This window comes from Hyposmocoma kahamanoa, unplaced genomic scaffold (genome assembly GCF_003589595.1).
Source record: "Hyposmocoma kahamanoa isolate Upper Pololo Valley unplaced genomic scaffold, ASM358959v1 210, whole genome shotgun sequence".
Classification (NCBI taxonomy): domain Eukaryota; kingdom Metazoa; phylum Arthropoda; class Insecta; order Lepidoptera; family Cosmopterigidae; genus Hyposmocoma; species Hyposmocoma kahamanoa.
Genome location: NW_020653731.1, coordinates 1,648,464 through 1,660,865, shown reverse-complemented (window position 1 = coordinate 1,660,865; position 12,402 = coordinate 1,648,464). Strand labels below are relative to the sequence as shown.

The window sequence follows — 12,402 nt, the reverse complement described above, 5'->3', positions numbered from 1 at the left end:
TTAATTTTTATTATATTCTCACAAAACATGAACTGAAACACGCAAAAACGTGATTATGTTGGCTACAGATTATAGCGAAACAATTTGTTATTTTTCTACTGCCAATCTAAGCATCATGTTGACGATTTGGGCTTTAATATATATTAGAGGGTTTTTGTCGACGATATGGAAAACTATATTAGTACATGACAATGATTGCTTGAGGGTTTAATGAACGTAATGGTAAAACAAAACCACGACTGGTGAGACTTTTCTCGATGGATCATTTGCACAAATTTTAAATATTAATTTTTGTAAACAACTTTGAAATAAGAAAGACATTCCGCCTAAATCAAAATTTGTAATTTTTATATTACATAGCGTGATTATAAATCTGTTATTGTTTATGAACTGAAATATGTAGATTACACTATTAAATTAAAAAAGAAATGCTTTTTTATCCAACAGATACGAAAGTAACAACTCCCCGTTTTTCCGGGACATCATGGCTAGCGTTACGCGCTTTACGTGGGGCTTATAAGCGCGTGCGCGTGCGACTTCGCGTACGGCCTGAACGCGCTCGCGGCGTGCTGCTACTGACGGGCGAGCACGACGATTTATCCGGCGACTATTTGGCATTACTACTAAGAAATGGACATGTTGAACTTAGGTAAGATTTTTTTACTGCTTTGACGCGTGTTCTCTATTTTGTCGTTAGCATAGACGAGACACGCGTATCACATAATTGCGTATCAATTCATATACGCGTCAGAGACACGAAACGTAGCACCGAAACGTTATAACGATAAAATTAATGTGAAATCCATTCCCAATTAACTTGGTTTTGGAAATTTAAACGAAATAAATATACTTCATAAATTAATAAAGTAAAATGTTGCTTTATTGTTTTTAATTTCCTCCAGTGATTTAGAGAGTTTTTTATCGTATCCCCTGTTTTTTTGTAATTTCTACTTGTATTATTCTGCGAGGGCTATGGGTTGGTAGCGGGTTACTGGTCATTTATATAATTTAATAAAACTGTCTGCATAACCATCAGATCGTATTAAGATCGGTGATATTAGACTTAGCTTCTTCTTTCATAATGAAGCTGTTCCTATAAATGTTCCTGCTGGCCCGCAGATTTGCTCGTATGAAGTTATGGTCTGTCTTTTTTGAATATGGAGTAAAATGACATTTGCAGAGTTGCCAGTTTTCGTAAAATTTTAAATAGTAATATAGTTGTTGTCTACAGTTTTATCGATCGATTGTGAAAGAAGATAAAATTTTGCCAAAAATGTCTGCATTGTGAATTTCGGTAGCATTTTCTTTATTCTTATTTTTTGACAATTGAACTATTAGTGTCGAAATAAGTTTTTAGTCATACACATTTTAATAACAGCAGGCGGGTTTGATTATGTATATTAAATTCAAATTAGAAACTTGAAAATATATCTATATATATATAATTAACACAACAATTCCAATGATCCTGTATCCAGCAGTTGGACGAATAATGCTCCGATTATGATTCAAATGAAACAAATTCGGTTATGTATTTCATAAGCGTAACCAACATTCAGTCGATAGTCAATATAATGGACTCGACAAATTCATCGACTGTAAATTACTAGCTACTTGCAATCGGACAACACTTTTACGCAATGAGCTGTCATTTTACTCCATCTTCAAAAAAGACAGACTACACAATAACGCTATTTAAAGCTTACAGGCAAATGTTTTTTCCGAGCAGTCTATGGTAAAGTATGCGAAAAAAATTTTCAAAGCCTCATGAGAGTACGGGCGCGTATACACGCTAAGAAATTCAGCGTATCTGCTACAGAAAAGATGACAATGGTCTTGTACACGACAAGAACTCTGTCTTTTGTATAACTTGGGCCTTTTTAAGGTTAGAGTAAATAGGCATTATTTAGGTGAGCATGCTCCATCGTCGACTACATTGTAAGTTCCGTCAAAAAATAATAATAATAAAAGATAGAAAGGAAAGTTCCTAGTTTTGTTGAAGTAATTTTCTGTTATTAGATTACAATCACGCTACAAACATAGGTCTAAGTCTGATCTTTTATTTTCAGATTTGACTGTGGCAGCGGCGCTGGTATCCTCCGATCTCCAGAACCTGTCCGACTCGGCCACTGGAACACCATTTCGGTATACCGACACCGATGGGATGCTTGGCTGAGGCTGAACAACGGCAAGCGCGTCCGGGGACGGTCCAAGGTATTGTCTGCCACCTCATTATCGTCAATTGTGCCATTTACTTTCATTCACATTTTTATTTACGTCATGTCACAATCATTTGTTATTTTTAGTCAATTATCATTTATATAAAATTAACTTAACCTAACGTATAATCATTACGAAACAATATACAAATAATCAACGTACAATTAACCTAATTTTAAGAAAAATAAATTCACATACGAATAATAACAAAATAAATGGGTATCTCACAAAAACGGCAGGTACACAGTCTTGCTATGATGTTGAGACGTGACAAACGAATGAGCAGCAATGTGTCTCGTCATTTTTTTTCCTGAAGAACACTGCAGTTGACCGCTGATGGCCTTGACTGCCCCACCGGACGAATATGCGAGCTGAAGGCTCTTAACCCGTAAAGTTTTTGAATTCGTAGAAAGCACACTTCGAAACGCAAAGCTCGTATTACCAACTCCAAGATTGGAAATGTTTAGAGATAGCCCGCTATATAGATGCATACTAATTTATAACAAAATACCAGACATCCTAAAGAAAGTAGATAGTGACAACGTGTTTAAAACCAAGTTGAGGTCTCTCTTGTTAAGTAAATGTTATTACAATGTGGGAGACTTCATGAACTCTCCTATAAGCTAAAAGAGTCCAGTCTCAGATAAGTAATTTTAAGTCTATGTAATACTATGTTCTAAAGTTTATTAAAGATAATTTTAAGATCCTACATATATGTATTAGTTCCTAAATGTTATTATTATTATTTTTTGCTATTATTTTTATTTTTACAATTTTAATATTACGTTTAATAATAATTAATTGCTGCACCCCAAAGGGGTATGTATGTACTTATTACCTATGTAATTTTTGTACCTACATTGTTTGCAAATAAATAAATAAATAAAAGTAAACTAAAAACTAAACTTAAAACTAAATAGCGGGCCTGAGGGTGCCCAAGTGGCTCGGATCTCAGCTTACGACGCTACTGAGGACTTCCGCAAGAAGGGCTATAGGAGAGAATCTACTAGTGTACGTGCTAAAACGGGGGCTGTGTCTGTGTGTGTGTGTGCGTCAGGCACTCGCTACGCCTTTTATACTTTTGATACCGTAAACCACACTGCTGGGCAGGGGAATAAGCCTGTCGAGTATTTTCTTGTCAACTAGTAACGGGCGCAGTAGCCTCAGATCTTTGCGATTTGAAGTTCTGACCAGCACTGCAACTGTTACGGACAGTCGCTTTCAACGAGGCGCACAACTTATTCGTCCCCTCACTTGATATCATAAAAAAAGAATTACAACTTTTTCATAAATAAACCGACCCCAAAAGTTCGCACATCTATTTGCCCTGTTTAATTCAAATCGTTTAACGGAAAGTTAATTATTTTCTTACCAACAAAAAAGAATCATCGAAATCGGTTCACAAACGTCGGAGTCATTGCGCAACATACACACAAAGAAAAAAATACAATCGAATTGACCATCTCTTTTTTTAAAGTTGGTTAAAAAAAGAAAAAGACGACTCTACTCTAAAACATTTCTTCGTCAAACGAAACGATCGTTGAAGTTTGAATTGTGTCAAGATCCCATTTTAATAAAGAAACGAAAAGTAAATTGTTTTTCACTTTTTTATGGTTTTGTCGCTTGTATTCGTAATTTCGCATTTCGGAAAGTAATTAAAACTTACAGCTTGTAATAACTTTGGATTGTTAAAATATTACTCACGGAAAAGCGTCTTTCACGACGTTTTATAATGATAAAAATGTAAAAGCTTGACAGCGTTATAACACTATAGCAAAAATAGTACATTGTTGCAGAATCCGGGTAGTAAAGGATTGTTGGACGAGTATCATTTACTTGTATTAGTACGAGTCAAGGAATCCACGTTCTCGCCGACGCATATATTGTGTTTGTCTCAAGAAATGCGAGAAAATAATGAAAGACTAAAGAGATGTATATTAGAAAAAGTAAATAAATATTAATTAATATTAAAAATAACATTTGACATTTTATAACCCAGTAGATATTGTTTCGTTATCGCTCTTGTCACTAGAACTCATTTTCGCAATGAAAATACAAAAAAGACGAACAAACACAAATTAATACATTAAGTCAATGTGAATACAGATTGTTTTACTGCCATGTTACTTTTTATTAAAATAAGCGGTACAGGGCAATTGGCTGTATGAGTTTTTCTTTTGCCTGTTTACATACATACAGGTAGGTATAATAATAATAATAATAACGCACACACTCAACATAGCCCCACACTAGGGAAACCCTGTGTCGCGGGTGCCTTGGACACACACATAAACAACTACAAATTACACACAAACTCACGAAAGAAATAAAATGTAGGCCTTACAAATGTTTCTGCCCGGGAATCGAGTCTGGGTCCTCTGCGTGGCAGTCCGGCATGGTAACCGTTCTGCCACGGAGGCAGTTGTACAGAGTATACAGATTACTGCTGCCACCTATGGGATGGTTCTGCTAAATACCAAATGGCCACCTTACATTCAGTTGAAAAGCGTGGCAAGAGGCTTTAGGCATAGGCTTAACTATAGGCAAAACTAACAAAACTAAAGTTGCCTGCTTATCGGTATTCTACAGGAAAGTGTGCAATGGAATTGCATGATATTTTTGCCGCCATTGCCTTTCTATCATTCAGGGCTAGACATAGATAGAGGTTCCACCCTGAAGTTGTATACAGTTGTATGTATGTATATATAGAAATTCCCTGTACCTAAACTTGGGTCTATTCAAAACGAGGGTGAGTAGGCTTTATTTAGACGTGCATGCTCCATCGATAACCTCATCGTCACTTTTACATCAGGAGAAATGGAGGTCAAATGCACACTTAAATTTTATATAAAAAGTGTTCTACAGCATTTCAGGTTTTTGTTATAGAAGTATTTCTCGGTTCTTCATTATTTACTTTATGGTTATCGCTTCTTCTCATACCGACTTCTAACATATTTATTATTATATCACATTCGTTTCAGTCCAGAAAGGCTGCCGTGTTTATATAAAATTTATAAACTGATACCCTTGTAGCCAAAGCTCGATAAATAATTGGCAACGTGGCGCCGCTTTTGAAGCTCGCACGAAGCGTCAACGTCGCGAGCCGATCGGTAATACACACAGACCACTTACTAACTGTAACTACGTAAATATTTTCATTAAAATTGAAAGTTAAAAGGTCGATTCTTAGTATTGAGTAGCAGATGGCTTTGTGCAATGTTGTGTTTCAAATTAACCAGTATGTGTACGATTTTAATTTGAAAATGTTATATTAGAACAGCAGTATCGGAGTAATCAATTTTTAGCAACCAATAAGATATAATTTGCTGTTTTTATAAATTTATAGTGATAACTTAATTTGTTATTTATGTAAATAACCACCCTGAAAAGAAAAGAATCGTTGTGCAGTATTTGCAGCAGTGAAAGGTAAAAAAACAGTGACGCAATCACTGTTTTGTCTAATAGCCATTAAGTACGAATCATATTCGACCGGGGCAATATTGTGTGAAATTACTTCACGTAGTCAAAGTCAAAGTCAAAGATTATTTATTCCATAGGTAAAATAAGTTTACACTTGAAAACGTCACATTTAAGCTACTGCTCGTTCACTACGCTGACCTCCCTGAGAAGAACGAGCAAGAAACTCTAGGGATTGCTCTTTTCAAATAAACTTAAATGCTATGGAATACACTTTGAATCAAATTTGTGTGGATTCTGGAGCCGTGTCGTCTTTCCATACATCTTTATCTAACACGTAGTCTTCAAGTTTGTAATATGGTTTTTCGATCAAAATATTACGAATCGAAATATACGATTTTTGTAGTTTTTTAAAGCAGAATATCGATGCATTACTTTCTCAAACTCGTATCTTATAAAGAGTGATTCTTCAGGACATGGCAAAACTTTTTAATTATTTTAAATATCTTATCAAGGGTGCTAATTTGGACGCATTACTTTAAGAATAGATTAAAGTCTGTGTGAATATGAAAGAAATTTAATGTGAAATCAGCCTGTGAGAATGTGTACATACATCCATTTTTCGCATTTCAGTAACTTAGTGGTTTAAGATACGAGTTTGAGAAAGTAAGGCGACGGTATAGAAAAGCTAGATTCCACTTCGTTTTCAATATAAACCTTTCTGTCAGTTTTAATCTAAAAAAAGTTTTTATTTATTGACCAAACAGATCTAAGAGCCAAATAAATTGTATATGCATATCTGCATTTTGTCACAAATCTACCACGTTTGTAGGAAGTCTGCCACGAAATACGAAGCAACGGTCATCGTATTAACTTCGTATCGGACCGGAGACTACCACGAAACGCATACGAAGATCGTCATTTGACATACGTCTTTACTCCGAAATGTCAGATTACGTATCGAATTTTGACATTACTTTCATCGTAAAACTGGCATATCTAGTCTGTGTGAGCTTCGTTGGGAACGCAGTCACGTAGTATCGCATTTCGTAATAGACATCCATGTTGCGTAACTTTTGTAATATTAAAAGTGATTTAATTTGTTTTCTCACTGTTTAAAGTTCTGACTTTGACTATCTATTTAAATAATACCTACATTTGTACGGACAATTAAGGCGTCAAGTGCCATCCGCGTATGTAAACACTTTACTACATAATAAGGGAAGCCGACGTAGGATATCAATGTACAATAAAAACAGTATGTAACCGAGGATACTGGAACACCGTAAGTGGCCTTTACAATATTAAAAATGATTAGATTTGGTTTATCGTTGTATGAAATTTTGACCTTGTTATTATTCATTTAGATAATGCATCAAAGTCTAACTGAACATGACGGTAAACTTCAGGCCTACAATTATAATTAAGGCGTCAAGTGTCACCTGCGGTAGGTAAACGCTCTACCACAAAATAAGGGAATCCGACGTAGGATATTAATGTGCACTAAAAACAGTATGCCACCAAGGATACTTCCCTGAGGGACACCGTAAGTTATAGGTAGTTCGTGAGTAGTCCCGTTATCAATTTTAACATATTCATTGTCTGCGATTAGTAGATACCTGTTTACAAATTTAAAAAAATTGGAAACATGTATCCTTTACACCAAGTTTCTCCAATGTGGTAATAAGACAATCAAAAGCTTTTGATAAATCTAAGAAACTGCCAATTCGTTTTAGCATTTCAAAAAGTTTTGTAACAATACAATTTGTTAATTCGTCAATATCATTAGTTAAAATACCAGAGCACCCAAATAATAAAAAGGCAGTTTTCATTTCATCACTATAGTTTTAAGCCTCGTAACTGGCAAATATCGAATACCAACCGGAATCTTATAATAGAAACGTATACATTACCCCTTAAATAAATTTGTGCATTGCTATCTTATTCAGCTTTCAAAAACAAATAAACTACACTAATTGTTATGTGTCTACGTTTTTTATTTACGAATATAAATAACTGATATGACCAGTGTGCCATGAGCTACAGCTCAAAATATGAAGTGCTAAATTTGCTTAAGCGTGAAACACACGAGTCGGGCGCGTATCACGCGTATCACGCGCCCTTCTCGCGCCCACGCGTGGTGAGTTGTCGCCCATATAAACACACGGAATTACAACAGCCACGCTTTCGACCCCACCCGCTTTCAGTGTGTTTGAAGCTGTAACGCTAGTTACATGTATAGACAGGACCAAGTACGTGTTTATAAATGAGTTAAAGGTATCCCGTGCAAACTACGTTTGTTAGCAGTAGAGCTCGGTACCTATTTCTGCCGCCAAGCAGTAATGTCCGCATTACTGTGTTCCAGTTTTGAAGGGTAAGGGTGCTGGTGAAATTACAGGCACAATGGACTTGTCAACTTATGTCTTAGGGTGATAGGCGCAGTGGCAGTGCCCCTAAGATCTTTGCGATTTAAAGTTCTGAGTGGCACTGCAACTGTTATGGACAGGCGTGTAGCTTACCGTCAGGTGCACGACTTGTTCGTCCCGTCACTTGATACTATAAAAAAACACACTGAGAGCAGTGACGCTCGACGTTCTAGCAAGTCATTTACACGTGGTCTATTAAAAACAAAAGGATCGAAAAAAATCCTTAAACAGATTTCCAGATAATCAAAAACCTCGCAAACGCGTTTTATTTCAAGGTATTACTTTAAAAGAGCCGAATTTCAGTTGAAACCACGTCAAATGAGACTTTAATTAGTACAAAGAGAACGTTTTCAGCAAAGAACCTCCGGTCGGCAAGCGGGGCGCAACAGAGAAATAAATTTTATAAGCCCGAAACCTTTTCATAGATATATCGATGTACTGGAATAGACAAGCGCGTGTATGAAATGCTTGTTCGAATGGAGCAAGAAAAACAAGCATTGTCATAGTAAGTGTAGGCCCGTAATCTCTGTCCCACTACAAGATACACGTAACAATAGGGATAATAATAATAACGTACACATTCATAGTGCCATAGACACGAACACACATAGACAACCACAAATTACATTTTATTATTCATTATTTTTTACATTTGTTATTTTAATAAACAATTTCCGTCCTATTCGTTTATTATATATTTCATTACAAATAACATCTAGATTTAGTACGTTGGTTCTGTCTGAAAACCAGCGCCTTAGGGAACTTATATTTTACTATATTAATTAAATATTAATTATATTTTACTGCTATGACAAAAAATGTTTTATTTTGTATATAAGTATATCTTGTATGATACTTTATTCACTAGTATGATACAAATACAGATGTATTTGTATCATACTAGTGAATAAAGTGTTTATCTATCTATGAAATTTCACCAAAACTCACGAGGGAAACAAAGGTAGTAGTAAAGTAGTAGTCCATACAAATATTTCTCCCGGCTCGGAAATCGAATCCGGGACCCCTGCGTGGCTGACCAGCATAATAACCATTCGGCCAAAGAGGCCGTTTAGTATAACGAAAAATAAATGTAAGAAAGAATAAATATTTGTTGGGTCTCTGGGAATTACTAATTTACATGTTTTGTTCAGTATACATGCTTGTTCTTCTTATTGTATCGATGGTATACATTATAATGCGTGCCATTATGGAAGAATTTGCCAATCGGCACAAGATATTCGCCAATTGTTGCCCAGGGTGCGTCAGACGTACAAGAAAGGAATGGTACGTCATGAGGCCTCTTTCGTGCATAGTGAATCTGTTTATTTTACAAGCAGACACAATGAAGGAACTAAAAATCTGTTTTTCTCATCATTCAATGTTAGATAGAAATTATCCCTTGTTTTAGGAAATTTATTGTATTTATTACATATTTTACTTACTACCATCAATTATTTTTTTGTGAAATTACTCCACTACTTTGTTATAATCTATTAATACAAAGATTTGAGAAAAAATTATTCCATCCGACTGCGCTCTCCCAACTAAGCTACGGAACGAATCAGCAGACCCAACGCCTCCGTGGCCGAACGGTTACCGGCCGGACTGCCGCGCAGAGGTCTCAGGTTCGATTCCCGAGCCGGGAGAAATATTGATATGGCCTACATTTATTTATCTCCTGAGTTTGGGTGTAATTATGGTTGTCTATGTGTGTGTCCATGGCACCCGCGACACAGGGTTTCCCTAGTGCGGGGCCATGTTGAGTGTGTGCGTTATTATTATTATTATTAAAAACCCAACGAATTTTTCTATATGCTTGTTGCAAATCTTTGTTTTTGGTTTTTTAATGACTTTTTGCCGTAGCGCCATCTTTGAGAAATCTATGAAAGTTTTCGTTTACTCAGCCAGGTACCTTTATAGCTACCAGCGGCTGACTACAGATTATTAATTAAGTTTATAAACTTCAGTAATTTGAGAATTACTGCGTTCCAGTTTTGAAGGGTATTGGTGAAGGTACAGGCACATAAAACTTGTCAACTTATGTCACACTTATGTGACAGGCGTAGTGGCAGTGTCGCTCAGATCATTGCGTTTTAAAGCTCCGAGTGGCACTGCAACTGCTATGCACAGGCGTGTCGCTTAAGACTGCGCCGAGGCGGCGGTACGTAATTGCGAAATAAATGCGTTCGTTAGATCCCTTGCTGTATCGTTATTAAGTTTATCGTTGTTAAAAACTTTCGCGGACGCGATACGCACTTTGTTTTATTCGCTCTTGTTTATGTAACAAGCAGAGCTTTTTCTGACCACTTAATACGATTCCATGTCGATAAGTGTCGTAACTCACAAATTAAGAGCTATCTACATATTTCAGTCTTTAATACAAGGGTATATATACTTAAATAACATTCAAATATGTATAATTTTTTCCCTTCCAGCAGTAGAATATCTTTGTGTGCCGCATTAAATTTGAAAAAGCTTTAAATTCAGAGTCTAAAGAGCGGTGAAAAATTGTTTATACAACGTAATCACGTAGCGTACTGGACGGAATATTGGCATTAAATGGTAATGTCCCTTTCAACAAAATGATGTCACGATTTATGCTGAATATTTCGTCCGAGACAGCCTTAATGGCATACTTTAGAGAAAGCACGCCTTTTATTCAAAAGGATGCAAATAGGAGTAAGTTTCTTTGAAATGAGTTTTGATAACTAAATGTGACGTAGAAGTTAGAAGAAGTTTAGTGATAGAGCTTCTTAGTAGTAGTAGAGCTTCCTGTGAAGGAGTTCGTCCAGGGAGTACTGCCACCTTTTTTTTTAATATCAAGTGAAGGGACGAAAAGGTCGTGCGCTACTACACGCCTGTCCATAACAGTTGCAGTGCCACTCAGCTCTTGAAATTGCAAAGATCTGAGGCGTACTGTCTAGACCAGTGACATAAGTTAACAAGTGCCTGTAACTTCACCAGCACCCTCACCCTTCAAAACTGGAACACAATAATGCTAACATCGAACGAACTCTTTCTTTTTTTTCTTTTCTTTCTTTTCTTTTCTCTCACGAGGAGCTCTACTGCCTTGCAACTTACGTATGTTTGCAGCCAAGCGGTAATGTGAGTGATTCCGGTTTTGAACGGTAAGGATGTTGGTGAAATTATAGGCACACGTGACTTGTCAAATTATGTCTCAGGGTGGGAGGTTATGGGGAGTTGCAGTGTCCCTCAGGTCTTTGCTATTTAATGTTTTGAGTAAAACTGCAACTGCTACGGACAGGCGTGTCTTATAACAGCAGGCGCACGGCTTGTTCGTCTCGTCAGCATCATGATAAAAAAAACTCAGAAAATGTACTTTCTGATATTGGTTTTGATTTGGGTGTAACAGTACAGGGAATTCGTAATCGAAATAAGGTAATTGTCGTGATTGTCGAACGCAATGGTTGTGTATTGATTATTTGCTTTTATTGTTCAGAAAAACGTTGAAGACATCGAAAATTCATAACACTTAAGACAAATGACAAACACGCTCACACAATCGCGCGCGCGCGCACTCACATACCGCTCCTCCGTACAGAGTACTAAAAAAACCGACCTGAAAAGTACGTGGAATTACGTCTATTTGCTAAGTTTTATTGAAATATCCCCTAGTTCGCCACTATACAGGACTTGACACTGGAGATAATAAAAATCGGTTCTCACTACTCAAAGTATATCGAGAGAGAAACGCCTTGAATTGGAGAAATAGCAAAATCAACCATTAAAATAATTACTCCTAAATTAAAGTTAGGCGCTATTTATAAAAATGAATCTTCATGCGTGAACAGCCACCCTTAAAGGTGGATGATTTTTGTCACAATGAAATGGGACCACTATGGAAGTACCCCCTTTCCAACAAAAAAAAGAATCATGAAAATCGGTTCACAAATACCGGAGTTATCGCGTAACATACATTCAAAAAAAATTAAATTAAATTTAAGGAAATTACAAAACTTTTTATTTTAATTTTTTTACCAAGGGGGTTAATTTGGATGCCTTACTTTAAGAATTGGTAAAAGGCAGTGTGTGAAAATGAAGGAAATGTGATGTGAAATTAGCCAGCAAAATTTGTATCAACCCATTGTTTTGCATTTCAGTAACTTTGGGCTTTAAGATACGAGTTTGAGAAAGTGAGGTGCCGATTTGTTTACAGAAAACGAGTTAAAAGTTAAGTCTTTTGACGAGCTCTAAAATGTTATACTATTTCAATAAGTAAATGAAAGAATGCATCCTATACATTGACTTACAATTATATGGACGTCGGGTCTGCGCTAAAAAGTGTCCGAACTTATAGGGCGTTAAAATCGTATACAGA

The 12,402-nt window shown here is 36.3% G+C and overlaps 1 protein-coding gene across 1 annotated transcript in view; it reads left to right on the top strand.

Moving 5' to 3' along the window:
* Window positions 1-12,402, top strand: part of LOC113227337 (pikachurin-like) — a 311,398-nt gene that overhangs the window by 164,413 nt on the left and 134,583 nt on the right. The window contains exons 6-7 of the mRNA XM_026460230.1: window positions 448-649; window positions 2,070-2,214. Of these exons, the coding sequence (XP_026316015.1) occupies window positions 448-649; window positions 2,070-2,214 (347 nt within the window). The remainder of the gene's footprint in view (window positions 1-447; window positions 650-2,069; window positions 2,215-12,402) is intronic.